This window comes from Lepus europaeus, chromosome 8 (assembly GCF_033115175.1).
Source record: "Lepus europaeus isolate LE1 chromosome 8, mLepTim1.pri, whole genome shotgun sequence".
Taxonomy (NCBI): domain Eukaryota; kingdom Metazoa; phylum Chordata; class Mammalia; order Lagomorpha; family Leporidae; genus Lepus; species Lepus europaeus.
Window position 1 is genome coordinate 123,626,408 of NC_084834.1, and position 17,995 is coordinate 123,644,402.

The 17,995-nt window shown below is 39.7% G+C and overlaps 1 protein-coding gene and 1 pseudogene across 1 annotated transcript; both read left to right on the forward strand.

Moving 5' to 3' along the window:
• Positions 1-4,479: 4,479 nt before the first annotated feature.
• LOC133765410 (beta-defensin 15-like) lies at positions 4,480-6,961 on the forward strand. The gene is made up of 2 exons (XM_062198975.1): positions 4,480-4,528; positions 6,819-6,961. Exons 1-2 carry the CDS (start codon positions 4,480-4,482, stop codon positions 6,959-6,961), a joined length of 192 nt encoding a protein of 63 aa, XP_062054959.1.
• Positions 6,962-10,780: 3,819 nt separating this feature from the next.
• On the forward strand, positions 10,781-14,657 carry LOC133765411 (beta-defensin 104A-like; annotated as a pseudogene).
• Positions 14,658-17,995: the final 3,338 nt, after the last annotated feature.

Consider the following 17,995-nt stretch of genomic DNA (forward strand, 5'->3'; position numbering starts at 1 on the left):
CTTTCAAGGGTGACAATTCTCTGAAAAGAAGTTTGGAGTTTCTTTGACGGGACGTGCAGACTCATTTATATGTGAAAGTAGTGAGACATGCTTTTGTTCAGTGAAGTGAAACAATAAAAAAGCACAATTGCATGCACTATTTACCAGGATCAAGGGCTTATATCATAGATCCTAACCCTTGGCACCCATTAAGCCTTATATCTGGGCGAGTCTGTCTGCTGTAGCAGAAAGAACACCAGGAGTTTGAAGACCTCGGGTCATGTTCGGCTCTGCCATAGTTATGCAGACATGAAGAGCTAGTTATTCCCTTCATCTCTTCCAGCTTCAGTTTTCTGGGGAAAAACAAGGACAAACTCATGCAATTTGCATGCCTCTCAAGGCTGTTGTCATAGTGTAGTCTGATTGTGATGCAAAAGCATTTTGAGCATATAAAATATTTTAGGAGGGATTTTGGTGATACTCTATAAGAGAATAAACATACTTTCATTTTTGTTGTATGTAAATATCTCAGGGAGAAAGGGGTGGATAGTAATCATTGTGCAAAGTTAGCTCTGGATCCCTATGCCTATAACAATCCATGTAACTGACGTTAGTGAGAACTACTGTAGGTTTACATCATTAACAATATGAGTACTGGGTCCAGCATTGTGACACAGTGAGTTAAGCCAGTGCCTGTGATACCAACATCCCATAAGAGTTCTGGGTTGAGTCTCAGCTGCACCATTTCTGATCCATTTCCTTGCTAATGCACCTGGTGCCACCACTTAAGGAGTGGACCAGCAGATGGAAGATCTCTCTCTCTCTCTCTCTTTCTCTCTCTCTCTTCCTCCTCTTCCCTCATTTGACCCCCTCTCTCTTGCTGTAAATTTGCCTTTCAAATAAATACACATTTTTTAAAGGTTTAATTCATTTGAAAGGCATAGTTACAGAGATGCAGAGGCAGAGAGAAAGAGAGGTCTTCCATCTGCTCGTTCACTCCCCAAATAGCAACAATAGCTGGAGCCATGCCAATCCAAATCCAGGAGCCTAGAGCCGCCCCTGGGTCTCCCATGTGGGTGCAGGGGCCCAAGGACTTGGGCCATCCTCTGCTGCCTTCCTAGGCCAGAGTAGAGAGCTGGATCAGAAGTGGAGCTACCAGCCGGCACCGCGGCTCACTAGGCTAATCCTCCGCCTTGCGGCGCCGGCACACCGGGTTCTAGTCCCGGTCGGGGCACCGATCCTGTCCCGGTTGCCCCTCTTCCAGGCCAGCTCTCTGCTGTGGCCCGGGAGTGCAGTGGAGGATGGCTCAAGTGCTTGGGCCCTGCACCCCATGGGAGACCAGGATAGGCACCTGGCTCCTGCCATCGGATCAGCGTGGTGCGCTGGCCACAGCGTGCCGGCCACGGCGGCCATTGGAGGGTGAATCAACGGCAAGGGAAGACCTTTCTCTCTGTCTCTCTCTCTCACTGTCCACTTTGCCTGTCAAAAAAAAAAAAAAAAAAAAAAAAAGAAGTGGAGCTACCAGGACTTGAACTCATATGTGCCCATATGGAATGCCAACACTGCAGGCAGTAGCCTTACTCACCATGCTATAGTGCTGACCCCCCATAAATACATATTTTTTTTAAAAACATGACTATTAACTGTACTATTTTATCACTGTCCTACCAAAATAAGTCCTGCTCATTCTCACCCTTCTGCCTATATTTAGATAATATTATGTCCTCCTAGAATACAAGACATGGTGAGAAATTGTAGACTCTGAAATCAGACAGATACAATTACTAAGGATATGCTCTTGGCTTGATGACTTACGTTTTTGAACTTCAGTTTTCTTATCATTAAAATGAAGACATAGTAATTGTAAATACTTCACAGAGTATTTGAGAGGATTAACTGACTGACCTAAGGCACATAAAGTGCTCAATAGAGGGCCTGTCCATTATTGCTAGGACTGTGTTTGTATTTCTCTATATGCAGCTTTGAGCACATCTTTTCTATAAACTCGTCTTCAAGTCCATTAATTCATAACAAGCCTTCCCAGAGCTTTTAAAGGCACATGTACTGAGTTTTTTTTATATTTGCTGCTCTGGCTTGCAACAATTTAGCTTTAGGAGCCAGGCCAGGGGCACAGGGCTGAGCCTAAGAACATCCAGATTTTAGACATTATTAATAAGCTAGAGCAGGCCTGGCTCCATGAGCATATGACAAGTGATGTCACATAGCCCCCTGCTCTCTCCTTGAAGTGTAATGCTCTACAGCCACTGTATTGAAGCCCTGAATACTGTTCTTCAGAAATGAAGTTGGATGGGACATGGCGCACACTCAGGAATACTGCAACCTCAGTTTACATATGCTCCAGGCTTACTTCCTCTCCATGCCTCCATGCCAACTGCACTCTGCCCCAACGTCCTGGGTACCAGCTGACTTCTGCACTCCATTCCCTCCCATATAATCTATCCAGCAAAGACGTTGTGGTAGATGTGCAGAGGGCTGGTGTATTGATCAGCGATTTTGTTACTATTAAAAAATAACTAGGGCTGACGCCATGGCTCACTTGGTTAGTCCTCCACCTGTGGCACCGGCATCCTATATGGGTGCCGGGTTCTAGTCCTGGTTGCTCCTCTTCCAGTCCAGCTCTCTGCTGTGGCCCAGGAGGGCAGTGGAAGATGGCCCAAGTGCTTGGGCCCCTGCACCCGTATGGGAGACCAGGAAGAGGCACCTGGCTCCTGGCTTCAGATTGGCACAGCGCGCTGGCCGTAGCTTCCATTTGAGGGGTGAACCAATGGAAGGAACACCTTTCTCTCTGTCTCTCTCTCTCTCACTGTCTATCTCTGCCTGTCAAATAAAAAAATAACTTAGACAAGCTACTTTATGAAGAAATTGGATTTTTTTGCCTCATGATTCTAGAGGTTCTAAGCACAAAGAATAATAATAATACTTGTCTGCACCAAGTCATGGCAGGAGCAGGTGACCATTTCTGTGTTTCTGTCTGTGTGGTCTCTCTCCATCTCCTTATAAAGTCACCAGGATTCAATCATGAGAGCTCCATTCTAATGTCTTAATGTAATCCTTTTCCAAAAGTCCCTCGTCTAAATGCCAACATGGGGTTAGGTTTCTACACTCCTAGTATCATTAACATGACTTCAGGTAATAAACTCTTGCATAAATTTTAAGCAGATAAATCATATTCAAATCATATAAACTATATTGATTATCTGAACCCTTAGTATCTCAGATGAGGCAGAATTAAATTGGGTAATTTGGGACTGGTGCAGTGGCTCACTTGGTTAATCCTCCACCTGCGGAGTCAGCATCCCATATGGGCGCAGGGTTCTAGTCCCGGCTGCTCCTCTTCTAGTCCAGCTCTCTGCTGTGGCCTGAGAGGGCAGTGGAGGATGGTCCAAGTGCTTGGGCCCCTGCACGCTCATGGGAGATGAAGAAGAAACACCTGGCTCCTGGCTTCGGATTGGTGCAGCGCCGGCCATTGTGGCCATTTGGGGAGTGAGCCAACGGAAGGCAGACCTTTCTCTCTGTCTCTCTCTCACTGTCTGTAACTCTACCTGTCAAATAAATAAATAAAAATAAAAAGTAAATTGTGTAAATTATCTCTTTTTCTGCACACACTTAACTATCTACATACTAGGGAAAAGTGTTTATTAGGTTGGTGGAGCCTGTAACAACTGTCACATTTTGAGTGCTTAACACCATGGGGGTGGAGGTCATACTGTTCTTGATTAAGATATCTTAGAGCATTTAATTTTCTACTTATATTTTCACAATTAAAATACTACACAAAAGCACATACTTAATGAAATAGTCAATATTTTAACAATTAAAACTATAGAAACTCACATGCATGTTAATGAAATAGTCAATAATCTCATAACTATATAGGAAGATACTTAGAATTAAATGAGATGATATATGTAACATTTAAAACGTGCAGCATGCAAAATTCACACTTCTAAGTAAATAATAAAATACATGTTTAGTTCAAGCATTTTGTCAAGTATATAAAGCTCAACAAGAGTGGATCAGGAATTCACACTCCATCTAGCTAGAGTACACTGGCTCTTAATGGCCACAGTACAGTGTAATAAATTCTATAACTACCCTCATTCTACATATCAGTGAACTAAAGCTAGTAAGGAGCATAGTCGGGATTAGAAATTCAAACTGCCAGACTCTGGATCTTTCATTTATGCTGTTTCTTATCTCTACACATGTCATCAACATCTGCTCTACTCTGTGCCCTTCATCTTCATTTCCTCCTTGGGAACTCTCCAAAATCTGATAAAAGAAAACTGAATACTGAGTGCCGCCCACGAAGGCTTGTGGGCTCCACTCAGCAGAGCATAAAAACACACCCCTTTCTGACAAGGCTCACTGATCAAGACCTGGACCAAGGTGTTCTTTGGTCTGGAGAGATATATAAATGTGGGTTTCTGCCAGCATTTTTTATGGACATTGTGCTGATCACCCAAGACTCCGCAAATCATGAGGATGCTCCTCTTTCTCTTTGCTGTTTTCTTCTTTCTGGCCCCAGGTAAAATCAACATCTGTGTAGGGACGGTGATTGGAAGTGGTGACTCAGAGAGAGGGTCCACATCTGGTAGTGATCAATCCTAAGTCACAAGGGGACCCTGTGTGGCCCTGTGGGGGGCAGCCTTCCTCTAATGCATCTTCGGCGTATCTTTTGCACCTCTCACTAATATATAGAAGGATCTGTCCCAGGTTTGAATAAATAAAGAGACGGCAGGAAAGATGCCTCTTGATACCTGATATCATGCTTACCAACAAAAATTGGAAAAAAATAAAATTCAAGGAAAACAATCCATGGCACTTTTTAAATGGTTTTGTGGAGGATAATACAGGTAAGGAAGACTGACAGAGAACAGAAGAAATGGAATAGGAAACAAGTTCAGAGACGTCTACATACTCATTCCAGTCATGGCACGGGGTAAAATAACGGAACTTAGATAATTCCTTCATAATGTGCTACTATGCTGGATTGTGTAATAAAGCTCCACATAATATAATGAATTTCATTCCCCAAAGCTGGTGCCTTTAAAGAGAAAGGTTACCTGCCTCAAATTTAATGGCATTCAGAGCAACTGTGTTGGATTACAAGGTCCATTTTACATAGATGCTACAGATGCAGACACTGAGGTGTGTTAAGCAGCCCCTCACAGTCACACAAACATGCAGGAGAAAACCCAGGTTTGGGTCCTGGCTCTGTCTTGGAACAGTGAGAGTTCTGTGAGATAGCCTTTCAATGAAAGAGCTTTCTTCACTTTCTCCTGATTCTGACAACTCCATTGTCCCCATTTGTACCCTTCTGAAAATTGATGCACAAGACTAGGCTCCTGCCATGTCCTAAAGATCTAAAGGCAGGGCTTACAGGATCCCTACTGAGTCTAAAGTTGTGTCAAACGCAGGTGATAGATTACCTCATGTGGAAGCTTGGAATTTCCACACTGGTTGTTTATATCTCTGGTCTGGTTTATAGCAAGTTTGTGTGAATAGATTCTGTGTCAGGATATGTGGTTCTGAGACCTATAGTGAACCATACTATATTCATTCTGCTGGGTTTGTTGTTCACATTGCAAGCTAGCCATAGGTATCCTCAAACCACCCATATGCCTTATATAATTAGTCAAAGCAATAAAATATTATCTAATACAAAATAATAAAATATATCTAACTGAAACCAACCAGTTAATGTACCACACACACACACACACGCACACAGTCTCCACATTGGCCGTCTGTGATGATCCTTTAGAAGCCTTGTAGGTACAGGTGCCCCTTTTTTCCTTTTCAGGAGCTGCCTAAGTCATCAGTCTACATAAGATTCAGTACAAAGACTTGTCAGAGTTAGGTTCTGAACCTGAAGAGTGGTAAGGTTTTGTAGTATTGGGACAGAGAGAGCACAGAAACTTGTAGTAAGATTCAGAAGTCATGGATCTTGAAGCAATGGGATAATTATACTTCTGAACTAATTTGCTGAGGCTGCATGATGGTTATTGTATATTGTTAGTCCATTCTTTTATAAATGTTACATAAATACTAATAGGCATCTTTATATGTTGATATTAATTGAATTCTGTGTACATTTGATGTCTCATTAAATAGATATCTAAGTTAGGCAACTATGAAATGATGTTCCTGATAAGATGCACTTGTCGTTAACTTGAGGAAAACTGTGTTATGATTGCTACTGATAAAGTTCTAAGGAATGGAATTCTATGCAAAATGACATGCGAAAAATATTGGGGAATGAATCGCAGCATATGTTCTTTTTCTGCTCTGGAGCCCAAGCCTTCTACAGTTGGAATTGTGATGGAATACGGAAAGAAATCAGACTGATACTTTCTAAGCACTTCTTTACTTTCTATCTACTAAAATAAATAAATTTTTTTCTTTCTATATATTTATCCCCTGTTTAACCAACTCTCCAACCCTCTTCTATGCATCAGGCCTTATTCTACTTTCAGTAAGTAGAAATCTTTGAGAGTGCATAGAGGTGTTTATAGGAATATGTTAATATTTATACTCAATGATTTTTGATTTTGAAATGATATATTCCATTTCTCAAAGCCCTCATATAGCCTAATTAAAAGTGCTGAAAGAAAAATTCTTCCTGGTCTTTTACTCTGTGTGACAAAAAGAGAAATACCAGACAGAAAACACTTCATCTGTCATCTCACTTAGTGACAGATATTGCTATATGACAGCTTGCAGAGAAACCTTTACTAACCACATATATGACAGCATCTACTAACATGAACAAATTTGAAAGATAATTAATCCAGGTGACTCCTTCCCTTGTGTAGCCAAGAATGAATTTTTTAATGAAAGATGCAACAAGCTTCATGGGAAATGCATGAGAACTTGTTATAAAAATGAAGAAATTGTTGCTCTCTGTGGAAACTCGAAGAGATGCTGCCTGAAACTTCAGCCTTGTGGGAGAGAGTAAAGACAGTGGTGAAGTCTGAAGACTGAGGCTTCCCAGAAAAGTGTGCATGACATGGTTGTGTCTCTGCAGTGAGCACACATTTACTTCATTAAAAATAAGTGGCTGATCAGTTTTTCAAGTGCTTCATTTAGAAGGAAGAACATGACTAGCTAATTCTGATTATCCCTGCCTCCTTGGCTTATATTTTTAAAATTTGTGTTAAGAGAATTGTCCCAAAGCTATCTGATATTTCTCTCTTTTTTAAAAGATTTATTTATTTATCTGAAAGTCAGAGTTACACAGAGAGAGGAGAGGCAGAGAGAGAGAGAGAGAGAGAGAGAGAGAGGTATTCTGTCCAATGGTTCGCTCTCCAGATGGCCGCAATGGCCAGAGTTGCGCTTATCCAAAGCCAGGAGCCAGGAGCTTCTTCCGGGTCTCCCACGTGGATGCAGAGGCTCAAGGACTTAGGCCATCTTCTACTGCTTTCCCAGGCCATAGCAGAGAGCTGGATTGGAAGTGGAGCAGCCGGGACTAGAACCGCTGCCCATATGGGATGCCAGTACTTCAGGCCAGGGCGTTAACCTGCTGTGCCACAGCACTGGCCCCTGATATTTCTCTTGAAAGGGGGACTACAAATCAACAAACCACTGCCATGTATTCAGCTCTAACATAGTAACTGAGAATAAAGATGAAGGAAGGAAGAAAAACAAGGAAGGAAGAAAAGAGAGGGAGGGAGGGAGAAGGAAGGGAAAGAAGGAGGGAGGGAGGAAAGGAGGGAGGAACATGAAGGGGAGGGAGGCTGGCTAGATAGAGAAACCAATGTTTGGATAATAACAATAATAGTTATAGATGGCAATGTGGTAGATTGAAGATACTTAGAAGTTCATGCAAAATACTTATTATGAAAAACCTATGAATGAATTTCAAATATTTTTGTGCCAAAATAAATTTATATTTTAATTTCTTTCCCAAAGAGAATATTCAAAAATGGAACTTTTTGATGTACCCTTGTAGATAGCTTTTCTATTTGTTTCATGTGTCATACACTTGTCTAATCATCTTGACACCATGCCTTCAACTGGCATGGTGAAACATTTCCTATAGATTGCCTCCCCACCTAAGTCTGAGGTTAAATTTGCTGATGGTAAATACTGCTGTGATTACCAGCATCTCTAGTGACCTACATCCTGTTCTCAAATTCACTTTCAATTCTTTCAATAAGAACTGTAGGGGCCAGTGCCGTGGCTCACTTGGTTAATCCTCCGCCTGCGGCACTGGCATCCTATATAGGCGCCGGGTTTTAGTCCCAGTTGCTCCTCTTCCAGTCCAGCTCTCTGCTATAGTCCGGGAAGGCAGTGGAGGATGGCCCAAGTGCTTGAGCCCCTGCACATTCATGGGAGACCAGGAGAAGCACCTGGCTCCTGGCTTCGGATTGGCGCGGCACTGGCTGTAGTGGCCATTTGGGGAGTGAGCTAATGGAAGGGAGACCTTTCTCTCTGTCTCTCTCTCACTGTCTATAACTCTACCTGTCAAATAAATAAATAAATAAATAGAACTGGATATCTAGGAAATTGTCTTTGACTCTAAGTCTTAATGTCACTGCTGTGGTCTGCATGTGCTACTCCAGGACTTGTGTTGAAGTCTAATCCCCATTGTGGTAACACCAAGAGAAGACATGTGTTGAGAATGTATTATTCATCTGGGAGGATGCACCCTCATGAATGGCATCATTGCCCCTACTGAAGAGGTTTAAGGGTGGGACCTTGCCTCTCTCATCATCCGTGGACACTGCAATAAGGAACCATCTTGAAGGCTGAGACTGGGCCTTCAACAAACATCAAATCTTCTGGTACCTGTCTTGGACATTCCAGACTCCAGAACAGTGACCAACACATTATTCATAAGTTAACAAGCTAAAGTATTTTGTTGCAGCAGCAAAACCTAAGACAATTATCCAGTTTAAATAAGGATTCCCTCTCATGCTCCCTAGAACTGAAGCTCAGATTTCATTCTTTGCTGGATCAGAAATCTTGCCTTACCTCCCTCTTAATCTGTCAGGTCAATATAATTAATCTTATTGGAAGCAATAACTTTTATGACAAGGCCTTTTAAATTACATTTATTTTGATAATACTATGAAAAATAATATAGCATGATCCCCTGTAGCCTTTACCCAATTCCCCCTGTAATGTTCTGCAGAATCAAATGAAATATCAGAACCAGGATATCAACATTGATAACACAGTCCTTTCACCACAAGGACTCCTGATACCCTTTTAGAGTCACAGCCTTATCCCTCCACTACCCTCCTCCTAATTTGTTCTACTAATTTGTTCTCTATTTCTATACTTTTGTCCTTTTGGAAAGGTCAGATAAACAGAATCTTGCAGTATATATTTTTTTTGGATTGGCTCATAATTTTATGGTGTTTCTTCCAATTAGTTGTATTTATCAATAGTTCTTTCTTTTTCACTGCTGTGCCTTATTCCATGATACAGATCTACCAAGAACCACATCCATAACAAGATCCATCCGTCGCAGGGCTTCTGGGTTGTTTCCAGTCTCATGCAAATAAAGCTGCTATGAACACTTATGTTTATAGCTTTTGTGTAAACATAAATTTTCACAATACTGAGATTAATGCAAAGGACTGCAATTGCTGAGTAATATGGTAGTGGCAAATTAAGTATTTTTTAATATTTTTAATTACTTTGGGCTTTTTGAGGTAAACAAACTTCATGTATTTCATATATACAGATTTAGGAGCTTAGTGATACTTCCCACCCTGCCCTCCCTTCTTCCTTTCTTATTCCTTTTTTGTTTAATTTTTAAAATTTTTGCAATGATCTACTTTCATTTTAAGAAAATGCCAAACTGTTCCCCAGAATGTATGTACTATTTTACATCATCAAAGACAGTATTAGAATGATATGGTGACTACTAAAGGTACAAAAAATGTAATGTATATGAGTGAAATTGACATTTTGAGATTTGATTATTATTTATAGCCTTAGTCTCTACTGTTGAAGAAAAGTGTTTTTTCTTCTTCTTCTTATTATTATTTGTTAAATTCATTACTTAGTGGAGGGTTAAGTTTATGATTAGAAAATAAGCTGAAAGCATGTCATTGTAAAGTTAAAAGAAAGAATAAGAAAGGAAGGAGGGGAGAGGGTGGGAGCATGTGTGGAGGGAGGGTAGGGTGAGAAGAATCACTAGGCTCCTACATCTGTATGTAGTAAATACATGAAATTTGTTCACCCTATGTAAAGTTTTAATAATGGAAAAAGAATAATACAGTGGCAAAACAGACTAACTATACTACAAATGTGTAAAATAATTATGCTGCAGGGTGTCGGGTTAACCTTAGTGTTAACCTAAGCAACTTTGGAAATGAATGTCATCTTTAAATCTAAAGTGAAGAAAACCACTCAAAAGTATTGTACTCTAAATGACTAAGATGTTGCATCAAGTTTTAGTAAGTTGTTAAACAAATTTTGATAAGTTGAACTTCTATTTTCACATAACAAATGAGTTGTTTTCACTTAATTAAAAATATTTTTTAATTTCACTTAATACTTACTAATAAATCCATAGGTTATTTAGAACCTTGTTACTTAGTTTCTAACTATTTGGGGGGCTTTTCTCAGGATGGAATTCCTTGCTCCTGGATTCAGACAGGGATCTTTCTCTCTCTCTCTCTCCCTCTGTGTGTCTCTACATCTCTCTCTCTCTCTCTCTCTCTCTCTCTCAATCTCTCTCTCTCTCTCTCTCTTGCTCTGACTCAAATAAATTTTTTTTAAAAAAAGAAAAACTAAATTTATTTTAAAAATAAAACCAAAGATGATACTTTATGATGATATTCCTTGACAGTAGTACTACTGGAATCAAATGAGACATGCTCACCTAAGACACCTCTGAATTAAGCTATTATTTTCCAGCTAGTTATTTTATCAAAAAAAAGGAACATAAGTTACAGAAAATTCCATATATATATAAAATGTTATGGTATTATATCAAGGGAACTAATACAGAGAAAAATGAAACATACCTAGCAAAATGGTTAAGGAAAAAAATAAGTTAATCCAAATGACACCTAATTCACATGACTTAAGAAATCTTTGGTAAACAAGCTGCTTTAAATTTGCTTAAAAAGACAAACAGGGTAATGATCTTTTTAGAACTGTTAACAAACATTTGTGCCTGGGTCTTCTAGCCAGGAAAATTAGTACTTAAGTTTGTCAGACATTTAAAACAATAAAATTATGATTTTGATCCAATAACAAATAATATAGATAAAGCTACAAAACAGATTTCATTGCGTCCTGTGTATTGAGTACACTTTAGATTCGAGAATTTTTCTTTCACAAGGAAATGATGTAAAATGACAATAAAGCTTGTCCAATATCTCCATTTCTTAAGTAATCAAAGTATACTTATTAAAAATAAATTGAAGAAAATATAAAGAAGATAAATGATTGCAAATATAAATTCAAATAATCTTGGTTCCTTAAATTCTGCTACTTTCCCAGTTGCATTAGCAAGGAGCTGGATTGGAAGCAAGCAGACAGGACTCAAACAGATGCTCTGAGACAGCACGCCGGCATCACGAATGGCAGCTTAACTCACTGGACCACAATGTCAGTCCTCATCTAGACTCCACAACTGTGAAAGATTCCATACTATATTTTTCAAAAAAACAATTTTTCCTATTTTGAATATTGTCTAAATCTGAGATTATTGTGTGATAAATCAACTTTTCTCACTGCACTTATGCAAATAGTCACCACAAAATTATAATGTGCCTGATATTAGATTATAACTCTTGATTTCTCTTAAGATGCAAAATCAGTTTGCTATGTTCCTGTTGGTTTTGTTTATATTTTTCTTTTTGAGATTCCTACCTGTTGTCTGCTTGAGTTCTACTGAAACACAATTTCTAGTAAAGTAATGCTGGCCCACCATTTTAGATGATGTCTCTCACCCACAAAACACATAAAATTAAATTTAATAACATCTTATCCCAAGAACAACACCTTCTAAGACCCATTTGCTGCTCAAGAGTGTGTAAAAGTGATTTTCTTTTTTACCCTGACTCCTGGATTTCAGTCACTTGCCTTCTGATGTGAGAACAGATCAGGCCAACAGCAGGCTCAAGTCTATCCTGGAACAATGGAGAATCAAAACCTAACTACAGAACCACTGGTCATCAGAGATTTTAGAAAAAACATTTGATCACTAAGAGGGCAGTGGGATATAAAAGTTGTCAAAATCAAAATGGAGTCAATGAAGTCAACCCTAAGCAAAAGCAGATAAAACTGGAGGTTATAAACAAAGGGTTCGTAGGCATCCTTACTTAATAGCAACTTTTACAAGATACACTGCCATAACTGCAACCTGTAAAGAGGACCACCATTCCACAAGAAAGATGCTAACTATGTATGATGATTGGGATTTTTACACTAGTGCTAGAATCTATGTAAATTCAGACATGATTTAAAATGTGTCGTGGAATGCTGGCTCACCTCCCTACTGTCTTCACTGCCTTCCACTCTGGCCACAACGGCTTGCTTTTGAATGAATATTGCAAAACAGCTTTCCTCTTCACCCACCACCGAGCACATCCCCACTGTGAGCATTTTCAATGCTCCATCAGACACATGGTTCACTCCAATCACTTTTTATTCCTCACTCTTTCTCTGACCAGAGGACTCTTACACATAGACTTTAGAAACAGGAGGCTTCTTTTTACTAGAACCAAAGACAAAATGTAAAACCTAGCACAACAACATAACAGCAATTCATTTGGGTTATCCTGGCCCTCTGCTTTGTGAAAAATGGACATATGGGGAGGGTTCAGGATAAACTAAGGTCCTTGTGGACTACAGGCAGCCTTAAATCAACACACAAAATCCTTCTCTGCTGAGTGTTCTGATACCATCCTCCAAGCCTAGCTCCTGCCAACTGTGGGGCAGTGCCTCGCTAGAGAATCCTAAATGCAAAAATCTCCGTATGCAGAACCTTTCAATCCACTTCGTATTTCCATCTCTACAGTCAAACCTTCCTTCTAAGCTCTCTTTGTCCTGATGTAAGATGCTATCAGTTTGGTGGGTGAGGTACCCAGGATTGAAAAGCTGCTGTCAGTCCCAGGGAGCACAGCCTAGGCTTGAGTAACAAAGTCCACATCACCTGCAACATCTGCAAGAGCTGCCTAGTGACCAGGACTGTGCTATATTCTAGTTTCTTCCAGTGTAGTCTATATAGCCATTCATGCAGCAGATTGTGCTTGTAATGTGCCTGGTTCTGGATATATGATGGCTAGTAAGTCATACTCAGAGAGCTTACAGTTCAATACGGAAGCGCAAATAATGACAATAATGTGCAACTTCAACTTGGGACAGGTGATATTAAAGAGTAAGCAATGCATATGGAGAAAAATACCTTGGGGGGACCTAGTTACATAGAAAGGTCAGCATCATGACGCTTATATTGAGAGATGAAGGTTCAAGGAGATCATTCGTGGTATATGGAGAAAAGTTCTCCAGGCCAAGAAATACCCTGAGCAAAAGCACTGAGAGAAAAGAGCTAGTGCATGAGAAACAAGAATGGAAGAGAGACTGTGTGTCTGCAATGGGAAGAATGAGGCCACAGTGGGGCAGGTGGCCCTGGATCACATCAGTATAGCTTTGGAAAGGGGTTCAGATGTATTTAATCCAAATGCCACAATCAGTTATCATAAGGACTTTAAGTAGTGGTGTGACAGAAAAAAAAGTAAAGTGCTTTTTAAAAATATATCTTCTGTATATAAAGATAATTGGAAACGAAAAAAAAACCTGGTGTTAAATTGGAAATGGCATAGAAAATTAATTAATTTTTAAAAAATATCATGTAGGATCTCTGTCTTTAATGTGCTGTACACTGTTATTTAATGCTATAACTAGTATTCCAACAGTATTTTTTCACTTTGTGTTGCTATGTGGGGGCAAACTGTTGAAATCATTACTTAATATATACTGCACTGATCTTCTGTATATAAAGAGAATTGAAAATGAATCTTGATGTGAATGGAAGGGGAGAGGGAGAGGGAAAGGGGAGGGTTGTGGGTGGGAGGGAAGTTATGGGAGGGGGAAGCCAATGTAATTCATAAGCTGTATTTTGGAAATTTATATTCATTAAATAAAGTTTTTAATAAAAAAAGAATATTACCTAATAATATTTTGTAAAAAAAATATCATGACCTCTGGGGACAGAGAGTGAAGTCAATCAGTTGGTAGAGTAGAAGAGGGTGGGTTTCTGGGGGAGACTGCTGTCATGTGCACCCTCTGCCACCATCCCCAAGAGTCTCTACACAGTTAGCTGCAGCCATCTCCCCTCTAAAACACCTCTAGTCACCGTCTATGGCACCATTAATCACAGTGACTTATTCTGTTGTCTAGTGAGAAGTGAGCTCGAAGTGGACAGAATCTGTGGTTATGGAACTGCTCGTTGCAGAAAGAAATGTAAAAAAATGGAATACCGAATTGAAAGATGCCCCAACAGCTATGCATGCTGTTTGAAGAAGTGGAATGATGGCTTAGTGAAACCCCATGTCACAGGTCCTGGAGTCAACAACAGCAGGTCACCAATGCCTTTCTTTCCACGTGCCTTACATCCCAAGCGGGATAGATGCAGTTATCCAACAAAGTCCTTTGAACTCCTACACAATGCAAAGCCAGTGTAGGCCATTGCAGCAAAACATAGGTGTGGAATCTTTGGAGCCCCAAGGCAGTCTTCTCTGATTGTCATAGGGAGGATAAAAATGCAGATTAAGCTAGAGTGTCAACACTTAAAAAGCCAAATACAATTTTATCAAAAAGATACCTGCACCACCATGTTCACAATAGCCAAAATGTGGAATCCATCATCAGGAGAATATCAGAATGTGTTCACCAACATAGGAATGGATAAAGGAAATGTGAGATATATGTATATATATAAAATATACATTTTGCATATATATAGCTATAGATACATGCATACATACATATACTCATATACATACACACATACAATAAAATTTGTTCATCTGTAGAAAAGAACGAAATTCTGTAACTTGTTTCAAAACGGTTACAACTGGAGGACATTATGTTGAGTGAAATAAGCCGGATACAGAAAGACAAATACTGGATGTTCTCCCTTACATGTGGAAGCTCAAGCTTTAAAAACTCAGAAAACAAAAACAAAAAAAAAGAAGAGTTTGTATGTATCAGTTTTGCTGCAAATATAGTGTTTTGTCAAACTTTGTATTAAATCTTAATCAAATAAATTGTTAAGAAAAATATACTACTATAGTTTCAATGATCTCTGAATCTTAAAATTTACCTGTATATGAGTGAAATTGACTTTTTTTGCTTAATTATTGTTTATAGCTCCTGCTGAACTATGGTCTCTACTTTTTACTTGTTGAACTATTTAGTGAAGTGTTTGGCTTTTACTATAATGTAAATTGAAAATATATTGTCTCAAAAATAAATTTTAAAATTTTATATTACAAATAAAAAAATAAAAGCTGAACAAATGTATCATATCAATTTATCTTTTTAGCATTGGCTTGATTTTATGATCAGAAGTTCTGCTCAGAAACTAAATATTTTTGTTAATTTAAGTGTAAAATAAATGCCAAGCACAAACTGTTGACAATACAGTAAATTTCAAAACATAAACCCCTGCGAAGGACAACAAAGAGACTTCATGGCATGAAAAGATTGGGAGATCTCACAACTTCGGAAGTTGTCCAAGTGGGTGTTTGTGGAGCATTGCGTACAGCAGAGGGCAGAAGAGAGCAACTCTGTAGTTGGGCAGTGTTAAGGCAGCTGCTTTCCAGCCAGACACCCGGAAAACTGGTCAAAAAAGGGAGTCAAAAACATTTGACTTGCTTTTCTATACAAACCATCAAAGTAACTATACAGTTTGTAAGGAAAAGCTTCTCTCTAGAAAAGCAGTCCAACAAATGAGCTGTGTCACCATTTTGCAAACATCTAGAAAAATGATTTAACTAATGAGTGTCAATGGCCACTGAAATAAGCAAGAAAAACAATCTGCTGTCTTGAACTCCATGACCAGCATACACCAAGCCCCACTTGAGCAAGTTGTCATGGTCAGTGCCATAATCCTCATCTTTTAGGTTTGGAAAGGAAGGCTGTGTTGTTACCTTTGTGCTAAAAACAATGTCATGAGCATTGCCCGCTAGCAAGCTTCAGTATATGATTATTCCTCTTTGCAACTGTTGATAAGCTCTCCGCTCCCAAATTATTTCAAATATGCCTGTCTGAAAATACTTTGGATTGCATAACTCAAGGAAAGGATTCTTTTTAAAAAATACAGCCACAATGCTATCATCACACTTGGAAAAAAAATCAACACTAATTTCTTAATACAATGTAATACCCTCTCAATGTTCAGATGAGCCTGAATGTTTCATAATTTTTTCATAATTTCCTTTGTAAGAATCAGTTTTTAGAATCAGAAACCTAAAATGTCCACATTCTGCATGTGTTTGCTTGTTCCCAAGGCCTCTTACACAGGCATCATGGTATTCTTGTTATTTCACCTATAAAATACTGTGCCTAAAATCAGAGATAAGCTAGGCAAGACCTTCTCACTGCTATTACAGAAAAGAGGGGCCTGTTGAACAACTTTCAAACAAGCTTGAACACCCATCTAAGATGCAGCACTTCTGGTACTGTACATAAAATATGTGACAGGACCGTGTAAAAGAAGTGTTTCTTGGAGAGGCGGCAAGATGGCGGAATAGGCAGGCAGCACACTTAGTCCGGGGGGAGAGAAAGTTTAATATAAGTGGAGATACTGCAGGGTCAAGGAAGAGTAGGGGAAGAAACAGCAGAGGAAACTCTTCCGGAACTAGTGATTCACAGTGGACCTGCGTGGAGAGCGTGGGAGCCCAAGTTCGGGACACCAGCGGCAGACTCAACGCACCAGCGCTGGAACGCGAGGTGAGCCGAACCTCCATAGCCCGAGATACCAGCAGGCAAGCGGAAATAGGAGGCTAGAGGGAACGAGGCTTGAAACTCCGTGGGGAAAAGTTCACCAGGCTAACTAGAAGAGAGAGAAAAAAATAAAAAAAGTGACTGATACGGACACAAGTTTCTCTCTCTCCGCTCACCTCTCAAAGGCGAGCAAGACAGAGCAGGCGCCATTTTGGACATACGTCATAAGCAGGGCGACCTCAGGTCTGCACCAGCCCTGAGCCTAGCAGAAAAACCTGACTCTGGGGGGAGGGGTGAAATAACAGGAGATTAGCATCTAACTTGGCAACCCAGTGGGAGACTGCAGGAGAATTGGAGCCCACACTGAGGGCAGCAGAGATTCCCTGTGTGGTCCTTGGGAAAGAGCTTCCGATCTCTGGCTCCTGTGGGTATATCATTTGCCTGCTAACTACCTCCAATTACGTTCAGCTGTGCGGAATTACTTCCCTTTTAAATCAAAAAAAGAAAGAGAGATTTACCACACCTAACCTGGGAGTGTCATCTTTGACACACTCTCAACCCTGAGGAACCAAACACAGCTATCAGTCCACACTCATCTCAAGCCTCTAAGGCTCCACTGAAAGCAGACAGTCCACTTAATATAGAGCCATAGTGTAACAAGAAAAAACACCACAGTGAAGAAACCAAATATCTCCAACATGCCAAACAACAAACGCAAAAACCAAACTAACAAGAACAAGGAAGACACTATGACGCCCCCAAATGAGAAAGACACCCCAATTCAAGATTATGAAGATGATGAGATCGAAGAAATGCAAGAAGCAGATCTCAAAAAATTGATAAGAACATTAAGAAGTTCTCAAAAACAAATTCTTGAACTACAGAAATCCTTCATGGACAAGATAGAAAATCTCTCTCGTGAAAGTGAAATATTAAGGAGGAATCAAAATGAAATGAAACAACTAGTGGAACAAGAAACTCTGATAGTGACTAGAAATCATAATGAAATGAAGAGTTCAATAGATCAAATGACAAACACATTAGAGAGCCTTAAAAACAGAATGGGCGAAGC

Coding starts and splice junctions, on each gene's coding strand:
- LOC133765410 (XM_062198975.1), top strand. CDS start 4,480: ATGAGGATGCTCCTCTTTCTCTTTGCTGTTTTCTTCTTTCTGGCCCCA. Junction 4,529..6,818: donor TTTCTTCTTTCTGGCCCCAG/GTAAAATCAACA, acceptor TCCCTTGTGTAG/CCAAGAATGAATTTTTTAAT.